Source organism: Equus quagga, chromosome 6, assembly GCF_021613505.1.
Source record: "Equus quagga isolate Etosha38 chromosome 6, UCLA_HA_Equagga_1.0, whole genome shotgun sequence".
In the NCBI taxonomy this organism is placed as follows: domain Eukaryota; kingdom Metazoa; phylum Chordata; class Mammalia; order Perissodactyla; family Equidae; genus Equus; species Equus quagga.
The window spans coordinates 63,084,222-63,100,880 of record NC_060272.1 but is presented as its reverse complement, the minus strand read 5'-3'; the positions used below and the strand labels follow the sequence as shown (position 1 = coordinate 63,100,880).

The 16,659-nt window shown below is 48.7% G+C and overlaps 1 protein-coding gene across 5 annotated transcripts in view; it reads left to right on the top strand.

The window, feature by feature from the left end:
• The window catches only part of ATP7B (ATPase copper transporting beta), a 106,147-nt gene extending 89,692 nt beyond the window's left edge, over positions 1-16,455 (top strand). For all 5 annotated transcript variants that reach the window (XM_046665176.1, XM_046665177.1, XM_046665180.1 and 2 more), the window contains 9 exons: positions 1,372-1,566; positions 3,609-3,791; positions 5,151-5,319; positions 6,554-6,697; positions 8,197-8,339; positions 10,154-10,357; positions 10,455-10,572; positions 11,806-11,908; positions 13,385-16,455. In XM_046665176.1, the coding sequence (XP_046521132.1) occupies positions 1,372-1,566; positions 3,609-3,791; positions 5,151-5,319; positions 6,554-6,697; positions 8,197-8,339; positions 10,154-10,357; positions 10,455-10,572; positions 11,806-11,908; positions 13,385-13,655 (1,530 nt within the window). In that variant the 3' untranslated portion in view covers positions 13,656-16,455. The remainder of the gene's footprint in view (positions 1-1,371; positions 1,567-3,608; positions 3,792-5,150; positions 5,320-6,553; positions 6,698-8,196; positions 8,340-10,153; positions 10,358-10,454; positions 10,573-11,805; positions 11,909-13,384) is intronic.
• The last annotated feature ends 204 nt before the right edge of the window (positions 16,456-16,659 follow it).

Here is a 16,659-nt window from a genome sequence, read left to right as displayed (position 1 = left end):
CCTACCCTATTAGACTGCCAGATGTTATTTTGACAAGGATTACTGTCTTTTTTTTAAAAAAAATCACGTCATCTTTGTCTCTAAAAAATAGCATTATGTCTTAAACATCATGTCCCTCTACCTAAATCCAACTGTTTCTATGGAAATTAAGCGACCCTTTAATAATGTATCTTATTTTAGAATCCTTGCTTTGAAAATCAAAGAATGAAGTGTAGGTGGAGGCCGAAGAGCCTGTGGTCTGTGTCCTCGATTTAGAACATATGCTTCTTACTGTGATTAAGTGAACACAGTGTCTCTTGATTATACTCCAGAGACACGACCCATTTCAAAAAATAAACTAAGATAACTCAAGATGTCAGAATGCAAATAATAATACCAAAGGTGCCACCAGGTAACTAGAAAGGAGACCCATATTTTGCTTGTTTTGGATTTGCAAAGAAAACAATAGTGAAAAACAGAAGAAAATAAAGATGGCTCCAAATCCCATCGCTAGAAGTAACCGTTTTTCACACTTTGGTGAGTGGCTCTCAGTATTGTTGAAAGGCTGTATACAGATAGAGGCAGATAATTTTGCACTCATTAAATCATGACACATGCCATTTTGTGCTTGCTTTTTTATTCAGCAATGTTACTGATATCTTTCTATGTCAATAAGTATAGATATATGTCATCATTTCAGCAGTTGCATAATATTCCATTTGCTACACCACACTCAGAATTTAATTAACCAGTCCCCTGTTGGTTGTTTCTAGTTTTTTGCCATTACAAAAAAGCGCTGTGGTAAATATCCTGGTATCTTTTCCACTTGTATGATTATCACCTTAGGGTAGATTCCTTGGAGACCTATAATTTTTTAAAGCTTTCATAATAATGATAAAAATAGTAATGATGATGTGATAGTTACAATTTCTTAGATGCTTCTCCTGTGCCAGGTGTTGTACTGTGTGTATTTATGTATCTGTTTGTATGTATATTAGCACATTTAGTCCTTACAACAACCTGTGAGATGGGTGTTGTTATCTCCATTTTGTATGGGAGGAAGCTGAGACACAGAGAGGCTAAATTAGCGTCAGAGCCAGGACCGGTCCAATTCTGGAGTCTGCTCTTTGCCCTGTCAGGGATTTTTATGAGACTCTCCTCTCGTAATGCCTTTCTCTGAGGAAAGCCTCCAGGGTCAGGTTGGAAAACTGGGGTGCAGCACAGTGAAGTGAACCACCAAAGCAGAGCAGAATGCAACAGTGTTTCCTAAACCACAGCTCATCACGCTGTCTCAGGTCCCACTGCCTGCGCTGAAATGTTCTTTTGTGATTAGAATTCTGTGTGATTCCTCATTTAACTCGCAGCCTGCATCTGTCTCTTTCCTCTTTTCAGACCCCCAATAAGCATATCTCACAGGCAGAGGTGGTCATCCGGTTTGCGTTCCAGACGTCCATCACAGTGCTGTGCATCGCCTGCCCCTGCTCTCTAGGCTTGGCCACACCCACGGCGGTCATGGTGGGCACTGGGGTGGCCGCCCAGAATGGCATCCTCATCAAGGGAGGCAAGCCTCTGGAGATGGCCCACAAGGTTGGCCTTGTGCTGTGGTATTCCCAGCTGTCCTTTGGGGTCTTGGTTAGGATGATTTTGTAGCTGTATACTATGTGTTTTTTTTTTAAACTTAGAGAGTCCTAGTGAAAATAGTATCCATTTAAATTTCATATTAAGAGGAAAATGTGAAAGAGACCCGGGGGGGTCGCACTGTTAAATAAAACAAGAAGCCAGGACTGACCGGGAATGAATATAGCAATAGCTAACAGTTATAGAATCAAATACTTTATAAATAATAATTGATTTAATCTCAGCAGCAGCTCTGAGGTGGGTGCTTATTATTCCCGTGTTACAGATGAGGGAACTACAGCGGGAGGAGGCTGGGTAACTTGCCCCAAGGCCTGCAGCTAATAGGTGGCAGAGTGAGGATTCACAGCCAGGTCGTTGGGCTCCAGAGAAAAGTACCAGCTCTGCATCCATGTGGTTAGCGGAGGGGTCCTGACCATGGGGAGTGGAGTAGTGAGCAAGTGTTTGTGCAGAATCTCCCTTTGGCCCAAGATACCAGTCCCTAACCTTCCATCCTTCCATTTACTCATTCGGTATTTGTTAAGCATTTCCTACGTGTGGGTCCTGTGCTAGGCCCTGTCAACGGTCATGGTCCTCAGTTCTCAGGGAGCTTAGAATTTAGTGGGGAGGACAGATATGGAGTAAGTGAACAACAAATGCTATGAGAGAGCGTGAGATGCCGTGAGGACAGGGAGCCCAACCCAGGCTTGTGTGTGCTGATGGGGCTTGAGGGCGGTGGAGGTGGTCGGGGAAGGACATATCAAGGTTAATCTGGGACCTGACAGCTGAGCGAGAGTTAGCCAGACAACAGAGGTTGGGAACAGCCTGTTCCGGCAGTGTGAACGGCCTGGGGAGGCTGTGCTGCCATATCACAGACTCTATAGATCAGAGACTGGACTTTTCCCCACCATTGTATCCCCAGCATCTTGTCCAGGGCCGAGCACATTGAAAGCACTCCACAGTTATTTGCTGAATAAATAAATGAGGAACTGAAAAAAAAGCATTGAGAGAGAGAAAGAAACTGACAGGAGATTAGGCTCTTGAGGGAGAGAGAGGCCTTGAAGGTTTGGTACAAGATTCAGAACTTAACCTAAAGAATGGCAAGGAGCTTTGGAGGGCTATGAATTGCCAATGTGACTGGATTACATGTTGGGAAGATCATTCTGGCGGCAGAGTGAAGGACGGACTAGGAGGCAAGAGTTGTTGGAGGAAGACCAGTTAATAGCGTTGAGAGGGCTCCGTTCAGCATCAGAAACAGAAAGCTGGATCTAACCGTGCTTTTGGGACCCAGCGTGAACAAAGCAAGCAGCTAACCTTATATAGGGTTTGGGGCAGTGTGGAGTTCAGGAATTGATGGGCTTTCAGAAGTGGGTGTTCGGCGGTCTTAGTGCTCAGCTGGCCTCTGGACCTGGAGGCACAGGTACTGGAGTGTAGTTGCTGCTGACTGGCTGAGCCCAGACCCGTGGGGACTGGTGCAAAGCTGCCATGACCTAGCGGGGTGGGTCTAAAAACTGTCTCTGGTGGTTACTTGTTATTAAGGCCAAGGAACACCCGCTTCCTTTCTTGAACTTGGCGTGTGAGAACTCTCTTCTCAGTGGGCTTTTGCTCTCTTCAGGCCAGAGAAAACAATGATTGGCTTGACAGACAGCAGTGCAGAGACAGGCAGACTCCCAGGTCCTGGCTCCTGACCTAACAGGAAGAGAAGTCTGCGTGGTGTTACTGTCCAGGAGATGGTGCCATGCCATCTCCCATTAGGTTGGAGTGAGAATTTCTGGCTCAACCCACTGAAGGTTAAGCCACAGTGTGGATTTTTTTACTGGGTAGAGGGAAATGATGTCTGCAGTGGGAGTGGTTGAAGCCCGTGATGGGTTGCAGAGGATTGTGTTAGGAAGTTATGAAGGAGTACTGCTATCTGCTTGAGGCAATGTGAGTGGAGCTGTGCCTCAAGAGCGTGTGGACTCTGAAAGTCCTTTCCTTCTGTGTTTGTGGTCACTGAGATGTGGTTGTTTTGGCAGATAAAGACTGTGATGTTTGACAAAACTGGCACCATTACCCATGGGGTCCCCAAAGTCATGCGGGTCCTCCTGCTTGTGGACATGGCCGAGCTGCCCCTCAGGAAGGTTCTTGCTGTGGTGGGGACTGCAGAGGCCAGCAGCGAGCACCCTTTGGGCGTGGCAGTCACCAAATACTGTAAAGAGGTACGTGCACCTCGGTATTGCTCGTCCCCTTGCTCCTCCCGCCTCCTTCTCCACTCTCGCCGGCTGGGCTGGAAGCCTCCGACTCTTTCCTCCTCACATGCTTTTCTCCCGGCTGCTGTTGGCACCTGAGCCAGCGACCTTTGAGGAGGCCTTGGCTTGTGTGGTCAGGAAAACCACTTGGCAGGCTCCTCTGGAGCAGGTGGAGATATGGCTCGCAGTGGTAGGTCCCCTGTCATGTTTCCAGATCATCAAAAAGCTGTTAACAGTGTTAACAGTCATTTGCTGAGCATCTATGCTCAGGACAACCAAAACTAGTAAGATGTGAACTCTGCCCTTTGGGAGTTCAGTGCTTTATGAGCGCTTAGTGCAAAGGGATACTAAAATGAATGGGGTATCAGGGTGAGGGAGGGAGAAATCCACTCAACTGGGATGTCTGAAATGGAGAGGAATGAGCAGCAGTGAGCCAGATGCCCGATGGGTTCGTGGCACAGTTAATGGGGAAGCATTCACTCATCCTCTCGTCTCTCCAGATGAAAGGTCCTGTTTAAGTGTTTTCTGTTTTCAATCTGAATATAGAAGCATCAGGATGTGCCAGAATATTGCCCTGAAAAAATTTAAAGAGTCTGAGCAAATATGATTATCAGTAAATGTAGGAAGGTGACATGGATGCCTTAAAAAAAGTTGACGGCTCTTCCTGGACAGAGAATCTTCCAGAAATCTCATTTCATGGTTTGGCTTTCATGTAGGGTCAGACAGTCTGCCATTTCTCCTCTCACCCTTGATGTTTCAGGAAGAATTTTGCTCACCCTCAGTCAGCCTTCCTGTGTTTTGTTAACCCAAATGAAAATAGCTCTCCTTTCTTTCTCCTGCTGGGTCGCCCCTCCTCCCCCTCCAGCGTCTGTAAATGGGCAGTTATCTGTTGATAGCCTAAAATGGTTTTGTTACCGCTTACCTATTCCATCATTTTTATGAAATTATTTGCAGCATAAACGTGATATTTTTCCTCTCTGGCACCTTCACTCCCCCTCACCCCCTGCATTTGCTGAGTATTGTCCTTCCCCTTTCTAGCCTGCAGCCTGTCCGATATCATGAGGCAGCCACCTAAGGGGAGAGTTTAGGCTGTTGAATTTTGTTCGGTTTAATGATTACAATGTCTGTATGAGATGAGGAAAAGAATTCCTGTCCGTAGTCGCTCTTGCCACCTTTCCCTGCTCTTCTCCTTCCCGTCCATCCCTTCGCTCTTCATTCCTGGTGGCCACTGCCCTCTTCCCTGCCCTCGCCGCCATCGTCTCGGTCCTGCCTCCCTCTCAGCTCACCTCTCTGTTTTCGGTTCCTCTCCCCGTCTCCCTTCCTTCACAGGTACTTGGAACACAGACCCTGGGATACTGCACGGACTTCCAGGCCGTGCCAGGCTGTGGAATCGGCTGCAAAGTCAGCAGCGTGGAAGGCATCCTGACCCACAGCGAGCACCTGCCGAGCGAGCGGACCGCTCACCTGAATGGGGTTGGCAGCGTTCCCTCGGAAATAGGTATCCCTGGCCTTTGTCTCTGCTGCTCAGCCGGCCGGGGCGGCTTGGGCCAGCTGGGTCAGGTGGCCTTGAGCCAAACCACAGAGAGCACCTCGCCAGCACGCCACCCTGGTTCCCGACTGTGGAGGAAGGTGGCTCCTGGCTAGTATACCTCACGCCTGCCTCGCCCAGGAAAGCCTGTAGTTTCTCTGTTGTTTCTCTCTTTCATACGTCTGGATCTTGTTGCTGATGGTAGACAAGGTAGTATATTACTTAGATTCGTAGACATCACTTATCTGCTCTGTAATCTTGAGTCCCCTCTTTCCTCTCCCAAGTTAGTCCTGCTTCTCATAAGCTACAAAGTAGACAGATGGGAATTCTACTTCTGTTCTTCCTAAACTGGAACCTCCCATGTGGTGGAACTCTGATGGGACGTGTCGTATTTACAGAGCTGGCAGCAGTCAGGGAAAGCAGATGGAAATGGTCTGCCCAAGCGTGCTTGGAGTGACAGCTGCTTATGATTAACAGCCTTTCTTAGTCTAAGGATAGCTTGCTAGCCATCGGTGTGAGAGTCTAAAACCCCCAAACCAAAGAAACCGATCTCTAGTGTTTCCTCTTAAGTATGTTGGTAGTTAAATCTTGATTTAGATTTTATTGTTAGAAGCCATCTACCACCTTCTAGCAATTTAAAGCCTCAGGATGACCTTTCCATTTAGCTTCCAGGGACTGGTCCTTGTAGTGACGCCTAAGTTAGTGGCCCACATGGTTAAAAGGTGACAGGTGAGAGTCTCACCTGGCCTTTTAGGAGGTATAGCTTTAAAACATTTCATAGAAGTAGACTGCCTAATGATTTGCTTATTCTCCGTGGGTCGTCTATACCAGGCAGTGATGAATCTAGGCTACACTTGCTTTTGGTGCTGGACAGATACCTAATTGCTTCTGATCCCTGTAGAAAAAGCAGCAGAGAGACCTTTAAAGGCAAAGGAGGACACTACATAATTTTAATATGTTTATAACATTTTCATACATGTAGTATGTACGTGTTAACACCCCACCTTAATTCATACCACATGTTCTACACGTTATACTTTCTCCCTGGTCCTTTAATGATGGTGTTCCGAGAGGCACTTACTAGGTTATCACTTTTCAGAATGATTAAATGGATATTTTGCTGTTAAAAGGATTCCATAGTTTTTCGTACTTTCTCACAGTGAAATTGGACTCTTTGGGAATAACCACAAACTCTTTTGTACAGATGTGGCCCCCCAGACCTTCTCTGTGCTGATTGGGAACCGTGAATGGATGAGGCGCAATGGCTTAACCATTTCCAGCGACATCAGTGACGCTATGACAGATCATGAGATGAAGGGCCAGACGGCCATCTTGGTGGCTATTGACGGTATCACTCTACTCACACCTTCGTTCTGCTTTCTCACAAATGAAGTTTCTTGAGCCAGCCCTGATGGCCTAGTGATTAAAGTTCGGTGCACTCCACTTCAGCGGCCTGGGTTCAGTTCCCAGTCACAGAACCACACCACTCATCTGTCAGTAGCCCTGCTGTGGCGGCGGCTCACACAGAAGGACTAGAGGGACTTAGAGCTAGAATATACAACTGTGTCCTGGGGCTTTGGGAAGGAAAGGAAAAAAAGAGAGAGGAAGATTGGCAACAGGTGTTAGCTCAGGGTGACTCTTCCTCAGCAAAAAAAAAAAAAAAAAAAGGTTTCTTGGAGATATCAGACAAAAATAGATTCCTCCTTTTTAAAAAAAAAAAAAATTCCCCTCCATTAATTTTAGGTCTGTTTTCTGGAAGGTTGTCTTGTCATTTTTTTTTCCCTTCATTCCGAGTCCTAAGGCCCTGTCTCTCTATCTCCATCTTCACCACCAGAGCCAGCTCTGCTCTGGCATCAGTCTCAACTGTCTTCACCATCACTGTTTGCCTCTGTCCAAGTTGGCAGTTCAGAGTCATCCTTCTCATTCATCACTGCAGATGAAACACAATTCACTTTGCAAGAGGTTTAACTGTAGGGTACCTTCAAATACTGAGATCCCTGTAACTTTTCAGAGCTTCTCAAGAATGCACATATCTTAGCACTCAGATTATATCTTGCCTTTACATCTCTTACTTTGTTAATGTTAGTTGCTGCAAGTAGAAGTAAAACTATATGCAAATAAGAAATGATGATTTATGTTGCTGTATTTTGAATGCTCCAGCCAAGTACATCCTCTTCGCCCATTCTCTTTTTCTCCCTGCTCCCACCACCATGCTTCTCCTAAGTCCTTGTCGACCTGCAGTCCCCTCAGGTCATCAAACCAGAGTCAACTCAGCTAAAGGAGGCGTGCCCTCACCCACCATGCAGCCTCACCCATCACCCCTCAGTCCTGGAAGGCCTGCTGGCTTCAGTATCTAAAGATTCACTCCAAAAAAGAAAATTCTATGGAAATGTTGTCTGTAGAAAGAGACAAAAAGGAAGGATTGATTTTCTAGCTGTTAGGATAGTCGTCACTTTTTAAGTAACATTTGTTCTGTTTCTCATATTTTAATAGCTAACATGTATTGAGTTATGAGCCAGGCATTCTGTAAATTAACAGATATGTCTTGCAGAAAATTTGGAAAATTCTGAGAGCTATAAAGAAGAAAATGAAATCATTGAGCATGCTCCCTCTCAGAGAACCACTGTTAACATTTTGATAGTCCTTCCAGACTTTTGTATGCATCTGTAAATATATGTAATTTTTAAAAAACAAAGTCAAAACCATACTATGTTATATAATGTGGTGTTCTGTTTTTTGCGTATAACATTATATGATGGAAACTGTTCCTGGTCCTGAAATATTCTTTGCTCCTGGGGCTGCCCAGTGGCCTGCTGTTGTGTGCTCATCTGTAGGTGTTCCCTCCAGGTGTGCTCTGTGGGATGATTGCCATCGCAGATGCTGTCAAGCAGGAGGCCGCCCTGGCTGTGCACACGCTGAAGAGCATGGGTGTGGACGTGGTTCTGATCACAGGGGACAACCGGAAGACAGCCAGAGCCATTGCCGCCCAGGTAGGGGCCTGGGGCGGGGGTTGGAGACATCTTCCCCCTTTGAAATTACAAGTGATTTTAAGCTCTCAGAACCAATTTGAGGAAAAAAGTAGGCGCGAGTGTCTCTAGCACTTAGGCTTGCTTCTGGTTTTTCCTCCTTGCTGGGTGCTTTTCTCTCCACGTGTCTCTTCTGCTCTGAGCGGCATGGCGTCCCACAGGAGATTACTGTGCTACGGCCGCAAAGATCACATCCCTGGGTCCTGGGTGCTGTAACTCATGCAAGACTGGCTGCAGCCCTGCAAAAGCAATTCCAAAGATGTCTATTTCCCAGTCTTTGCAATAAAAAGAAAAAGATCATGGTTTGAGGGCTGAAAGAAACAGCTTTTAGCCTTTATGTTACGTGAATGTTCTGCCAGCTCAGCTTGTCTCATTCATGTGCACCAGACAGATGCCCAGATCCCCAGCATTCTCCAGCAGCACTTGGTTCTGAGTTTGGGCCGTGAGGACAGCACTGCTGTATGCCTGCCGGACTCCCCACACAGTGATGGCTCCAGTGCGAATTCCTGAAATTTGCTTACCCCCTCCCCCTCCAAAAATATGTGCAAAGCGATATGCTTTCAGGAACAGATTGCCTCATAGGAGGGAAGCAGTGCTGTCTTGCTGTATGCTACCTTCCTTATTAACGATGGACTTGATAGACTCGATGGACTCGTGGAGAACCCCCCTTTCTGGTTAAAACTTGCTCATCCATTCCACGAGCACTTATTAAGTACCACCCACATGACAGACAGGCTACAGAGAGGAGTGAAGAGGCCACCTGCTCTCGAGTCCTGTGGGGGGTAGATCAGTGACCAAGTATAAATCAAATGCTTGATGCTCTAACAGAAGAGTACATGGGACACGTGGGAGCTGCCAACTTACTCCTCAACCTTGCAGGGGCCAGGGACACCTTCCCGGAGAGAGGATGCTTGAGTGAGGAGTGGTCAGATAAAGAAGAGGGGGAGGGAGCCAGCCCTGATGGCCTAGCCATTAAAGTTTGGTGCGCTCTACTGTGGCAGCTCGGGTTCAGTTCCTGGGCATGGAACCACACCACTCATCTGTCAGTAGCCATGCTGCGGCAGCATCCCACATAGAAAAACTAGAAGGACCTACAACTAGAATATACAAGTATGTACTGGGGCTTTGGGGAGGGGAAAAGAAAAAGAGGGAGACTGGCAACAGATATTAGCTCAGGGTGAATCTTAAAAAAAAAAAAAAGAGAGAGGGAGGGAGGGAGGGAGGGAGGGATAGGGAAAGGAATACTGGCCTTTCCAGGACAGAGCAGGCAGCGTGAGCACCACCTGGAGGCACAAAGCAGCAGTGAGTTGCAGAGTGTGGGGAGCCGAATGATGCAGAGTCTAGTGCAGGCCTTCTGGGGCTTCGAGGCAGGGAGCCAGAGACGGGCAGAGGCGAGATCTCAGGGGACCTTGGGAGGCAGACCAAGGAGTTTGATGTTGGTCCTAAGGGAATTGGGATCCACTGGAGGACTTTAAGCAGGAAAGTATTGTGACCAAAGGATGATTATTTTGGAAATACCACTGGGACAGCCTATGGAGAGAGTTGGGAGGCCAGGGCATGGGCCGGGAGACTGGCAGGGCCTTGGCATGGGAGCAGGGGATGAATTTGCTGTGTGACCTGCAATCTGCAGGGTTTACTGACTGGCATCATTGACTGGACCTGGAGGCCCAGGACCGGGGCAGGATGACTCACAGGTTTCTGCCACTGTCCCTATCCTTTGCCAACACTGGGTGTTATTGTATATTTATCTTTTGACTGCTGTTTTCCTTTCCTTTTAGGTTGGCATCAACAAAGTCTTTGCGGAGGTGCTGCCTTCTCACAAGGTGGCCAAGGTCCAGGAGCTCCAGAACAAAGGGAAGAAAGTTGCCATGGTGGGAGATGGGGTTAACGACTCCCCAGCCTTGGCCCAGGCCGACGTGGGCATTGCCATCGGGACAGGCACAGATGTCGCCATCGAGGCGGCTGACGTTGTCCTCATCAGAGTGAGCATGGCTGTCCCTTCCCCTGTTGTCCAGGTTATGGGAGCGGTGAGGACTGTGGGACAGAGCTCCTGATTCACCGCGTGTTCCTCTCCTACAGAATGATTTGCTTGACGTGGTGGCTAGCATTCACCTCTCCAAGAAGACCATCTGGAGAATACGCCTCAACCTGGTGCTGGCGCTGATTTATAACCTGGTGGGGATTCCCGTCGCAGCAGGTAGGTGGCTCTCACCTGCTGTGCCACCTTCGACTGCAGCTGCCGACCAGAAAGGCTGGTTGCTGCTCGCTGGCTGGCCAGAAGCATTGCTGAAAGAGTTGATTTTATTGTGTTCTCTGCTTTATAAGTCTCTAAAGGTAAATGAGGAACTGCAGCATGGACCCAAACTGTCATTCACTCTGCTCCTCTCTGAAAAGCTGGCCAAGATGCTTGACCGTTTATTTATCGTGGCTGTATTTTCTGAACCATTTATTAAGACATAAAACCTGAAAAAGAATCCTTATTAACAGTTAGGGGGCACCTGCTACACGATCAGCACAGGGAGTGATGTTTCTGAACCTTATCTTAAAAATTAATCCTGCCCGGGTTTTACCCTGACTCACAGAAACGATCGTGGAAAGAGATGGATCTTTTCTGCTTCATAACTCCCCCCTGCCCCGACCCGTTGAATATTGTGTCACCAGATAGGGAGAAGTCGCAGACACATCAGCAAGGGAAGCCTCCCACATGGGCTGAGACCTGTTTTTCAACAGGACTTTCCCGCCTCAGTGTCCCCTGTTGTGCCCGGGTGGATAGCGCTGACTCCCATAATAGATTAGCGTGTTCGTCTCAGCCTCCTGAGCTACGTGGGCCAGGCAGGTGTACTTCCTGTCCCAGAGCTGGCTCAGGCGCTGATTCTCCATGTTTGTGCCTCTCCCACAGACCTTTGCCCATAGGTGGACTGAGTCTCCTGGCTCTGCCCTGGAGCCTCGCTCTCGTTGCCCTTTCTAAGGGTGTTTTGAAGCCCTTAAGGGAAGACAGTGTGTAGACAGGGACTGTGGTCAACAGCAGTCTATTGTCCAAACACTCGCGCAGTCCCCGTGGTGCCTCAAGAGAGTTGGCTCTCCTGCTGCTGCTTTCCCTCTGGCTCCCCGCCGCCCTGCCATTGTCCCTCTGGGTCCTTGGGATTCCCTGCTCCCCAGGAGCTCCCCCCCTAAAACTAGTGATACCGATTGTGGATGGTCCCAGGAAGGTCAGGGCTGGTGGGAGACCCCATTCCCCTTGACAGCGCCCCCACTGCCCAGCTCTGAGACAGCCTACCTCAGAGGCCTGTGGGCATGTGGTCACGACATGGCAGCAGGGGTTTCTGAGCCACCCCGAGGAGGAGAACTTCATGGTGGGCATGAGGGTGGGGGCCCCCTCCTTGCTGTATCCTCTGGGCTGCCGTGTGAGTGTTGTTCTTCCCTTGGCCAGGTGTCTTCATGCCCGTCGGCATCGTGCTGCAGCCGTGGATGGGTTCAGCGGCCATGGCAGCCTCCTCCGTGTCTGTGCTTCTCTCGTCGCTGCAGCTCAAGTGGTGAGGCCCTCCGTGGCGGGAGCACAGTGCGGGCCGTATTTACTAGAGCCCCCCCAGGAGTCCCTTTCGCTTTGTATGCATGATGCAGCTTTGGCTCGCCAGTGCACCTCCTGGGCTGGGAATAGGTGTGTGCTGTGCTCGGTTTCCCACTTCATTCACCTGAGGCAAATACCGAAAGGACAGCCGTGAGTGGAGCCAAGTGTGTGTGTAAAGATTTATCAGCACCATAAGCAAATACAGTGACCCCCTTGTCCATGGGGGTTATGTTCCAAGACCCCCAAGGGATGCCTAAAACCTCACATAGTACTGAGCCCTATACATACTATGTTTTCTGCCTGTACATACCTATGATTAAGTTTAACTTATAAATTAGGCACAGTAAGAGATCAACAACTAATGGTAAAACAGAACAATTATAACAATATACTATAATAAAAGTTACTGTAGATCTTAGCAACTTCAGCATAAGATTTCTTTTCTTCTTAAGTTGAGAACTTTCACCTTTTCACTTAAAGGAAGCACTTTATGGCTTCTCTTTGGCATTTCTGAATTGTCAGCATCTCTACTCTTGCACTTTGGGGCCATTATTAATTACGTAAAATAAGGATTCCTTGAACACAAGCACTGTGATACAGTCAATCTGATGACCAAGATGGCTATTCAGTGACTGATGGACAGGTGGCATCTGCAGCGTGGATAGGCTGGGCAGGGGGATGGTTCACATCCCAGGCAGGATGGAGGATGACTTGAAATTTCATCACGCTACTCAGTGCGCAATTTAAAACTTCTGAATTGTTTATTTCTGGAATTTTCCGTTTAATATTTTTGGACTGCAGTTGCCCATAGGTAACTGAAATCGCAGAAAGGGAAGCTGTGGATAAGGGAGGACTGCAGTCATGTGGCGCATAATGATGTTTCAATCAAAGACCACATGTCCGACAGTGATCCTGTAAGATTAGTACCGTATAGCCTAGGCGTGTACTATGTTATACCATCTAGGTTTGTGTAAGTGCCCTCTATGACATTCGCACAACAACGCGATCGGCTAATGATGCATTTCTCAGAATGTATCCCCATCGTTAACTGACGTGTGACTGTCCTGTAATTTACCACTTAACAGTCATTATGTGCTGGGCCGTTCTAGTTACTCTGTTCAAGGGCTGTTTGTGTAAATATATAGACCTGAGATCCCTGTATATTATAGTTTTTCCTTTTTCAAAAAAGATGTGTATTTATTGATGCTTTCATGTAACAAAAGTTAATGGCAGCCCACCATGTGCCAGGTGTTTGGTTAGGAAGTTTTTGAATCAGGTACACTTTTCCTGAACTCTAGGAGTTTAATATTCTTTCCTTTAAAAACGATGAGGTTTTGATACTAGGTGTTATTGAGAGTCTTGGATAAAAGGCCTTCACCAGGCTTAAAAAAAGAGTGTGTGTCCAGAATGGCTCAACTGCTGTTGAATTCTTGCTTTCCAGCTATAAGAAGCCGGATCTGGAGAGGTACGAGGCCCAGGCCCAGGGCCGCATGAAGGCCCTGACCGCATCTCAGGTCAGTGTGCACATTGGCATGGATGACCGGCGGCGGGACCCCCCCAGGGCCACAGTCTGGGACCAGGTCAGCTACGTCAGCCAGGTGTCTCTGTCCTCCTTGACGACCGACAAGCTGTCTCGGCCTGGCACCGCGGCCAATGGTGGGGACAAGTGGTCTCTGCTGCTGAATGACAAGGACGAGGAGCAGTACATCTGAAAGCTCCAGGCAGGTGCAGACCAGGGACCATCTCCTGGCTGAGCAGCCGGCCTGGCCCTCCCTGTGGACGAGGCTTGAGCCAAACAAGTAGAACACCAGCAGCCAGCAGCAGGATGGGCAGAGCGCTCTTCAACCTTGGGAACTTGCAGGCCCTGGACATCCCCCCTACAGGATGTGGCCTTGCCCAGATGTGGGTCCTGGGCAGGACCACTTTGCCTGAATCCCGCTGGCACAGGCACCAGGCCTCCTGGCCTCACCATGCTGTTGGCATCGGCCTCTCGGAAGCCTCTCTGGACCCTAGACAAGGAAAGGACAGTCAGTCCTCCTCGCAGACCTCTGCTGTAGTATTGGGGATGATGACTCGTGAAATGAGGAAAAGCTCATCAGGACCAAAAAGTTGGTGGGCCTTTCTATAGAACTCACTAAAAAGCTCGGTATTGGGCTCTTTTTGTCGACTCCCATGAGTATCGCGTGTCTGAGACCACAGTTTACCTCAAGTGCACCTGTTGTTTTCTGCTGGCACAATCTCTTTTCTGTCCTTGACGCTAGGGATCCCCCCCCCCCCCTCCATCGCCTTTGAGGGCAGGACTGGCATCCTGGTGGTCCCTGCTGCTGCTGTCCTCGGCGTTGCTCCAGGTGTGCTCCCTCGTGCCCTCCTGCCTGAATCTGCCCTCACACGCCTGGCCAGAGCTTGCCATGCTTCTCTTCAAGTTGAGGAGGGTTCTTTCTTGCCCACGAGCCACTTCCCCATGGAGCCGTGGCTTCTCACCCCACAGAGTCGAGTGCTGTTGCTGACCATTGCTGCCTAGCTGGAGTGAGGGGCCCAGAGCCTGAGACTTGAGAGTCCAAACCCCGGCTTCCTGTGGAGTCCGGGTGCTCGGGTCCCAGGGCGCCTCTGGTGCTTGGCACAGGCATGCTGCGGGGGAGGCGTGTGCGTGCAGGAACCTCCTTGCACAGCTCCAAGAGCTTCGACTACATGGCCTGCTGTGTGACTGTCACCTCATGGAGTCCAACATAGAATTTGTGTCAGTGGTGCCCCTGGTGTTGTGCAGCTCCGAGGAAACGGCGACACCCAAATGAGAGGGAACCACAGTTCTCCTCCACAGACTTCTATTTCTGCACGCTGAGTTGGTGCCTTAGGAAAGGGGGGCTGTCCCAGAGGGACAGTCTGTTTCTCACTTTCAGCGGCTTATTGTGATTGCATGACTTCGGAGGGGCGGGAATGGGGCTGGTTTCAGACTCTGAGGTTGGTAGTGATTGACAGAACCACACGGGAGTAGGCTGGTAGAATGAGAATAAATTCTAAGGTGAAGCCCTTGTCAGACACACAAAATAATTTTAGTTATTTATTGAGTGTCAGTTATTTTCCAGGGACAATGTAAGCGCTTTTTATAGTTTACCTCTAATCCACCAAACCAGCAAAGTAGGTATTATTGTCTACATTTTATAGGTGGGGAAACAGGCTCAGAGAGGCCAAGAATCCTGCCTGGGATCACAGAGCCAAGACACATGCCAGAACAGGGCTCCACATCCGTGTCTGTTGGCTCTGAAGTCTCTGCTCTGCATTTGCTGCCGCCCTGAATGTCGGTTTGCTTGGAATGGAATATGATCAGAGTCATCTCTCCTTCCCCTTGGATCAGTCGTTTCCAGTTTTGCTTATAATTTACTTTTTGCTGGGTCTTATCCTCTAAAACCCAAGTGCAGGGTTTTGTTGTGTTTATTGTTTTCAGCCTTCCTTTCCCTCCCCAGCCCCTCCCACTGTGTGTCCCCAGCGTGTCCTTTCTGTTCTTGGCTGTGTTCAGGGAGTGTTCTGGTTTTCCGAGTAGACTAATCGCTGTCTAAAGAATCTAATTGTATTGATGTTTCAAAAAGCTTTTAAGACCGTAAACATCATGTCTATATGGACTTGAAAATATTTATGTGATTGCACAGAAAACAACCTTTTAGATATTTAAGTGTAGGAAAATTTTTGGCTTCAGATAAGAACAACTGCTACTTCAGAAACTTTCCATGCTGTATTAGAATCAGGTTTCTTTTTATTCGTTTGAAAGCTGCCTCTGGCTGGCTCTGTCTGAGGGAGAAGTGTGGTCAGGGCGGGTGCAGCGACATCCTCCGTGAGAACTTCCAGGCACTGGCTTGGCTCTGTCTTTTGAGGGGAGCGTAGAAGCATGGGATTTTAACAGTGGAGGATGTGAGGGATCAGAGAGAGCCCTCTGATCTGCCATCCCCAGCACCGTGTGAGCCCCTCTCCCAGATGCCTGTCTCACAGGTGTGTGGGTTGAACTCCGAAGGGCACCCCCCGTCGAGGTGTCCATCCCACTGGGCCACGCACAGGCCCAGATTACCCCTTAGATGCACTTCTCCGGTTGAGGGTGATTGCAAAAGGCGATTCTCAAACCCACATGCTTTAATCTGGAGGGCTTGTTTTGGGTTCCTTGACCCTGAAGGAATGGGGCATGGGGAGTAGTCTGGACTCGGGGGCTCTGTGGGCAAGGCTCTATGGGCATCTTGGGGTGGTGGGAGACCCTAAGTGAGCTACACCTGAAGGTGAGGTGCCAGACTAATGTATCATCCAAACCAGGGCACTTTTAAGAGTGAAAGGAGGTGCCGTTAATAATTATATCAGGACAAGTAGCCTAATCCGGGGCTACCCAAGCAAACTGGGACCTGTGGTCGCCTCCGTTAAAAGGGAAATGGGCAGGGGCAGGCCCCGTGGCCGAGTGGTTAAGTTTGCATGCTCCGCTTCGGTGGCCCAGCCTTTTGCCGGTTCGGATTCTGGGCGTGGACATGGCACCACTCATCAGGCCACGTTGAGGCAGTGTCCCACATGCCACAACTAGAGGGACCCACAACTGAATTATACAACTATGTACTGGGGGGATTTGGGGAGAAAAAGCAGAAAAAAAAAGATTGGCAACGGTTGTTAGCTCAGGTACCAAGCTTTTAAAAAAAAAAAAGCGAAATGGGCATTGTGAAGTCATCACTGACACAAACCATCACTGTA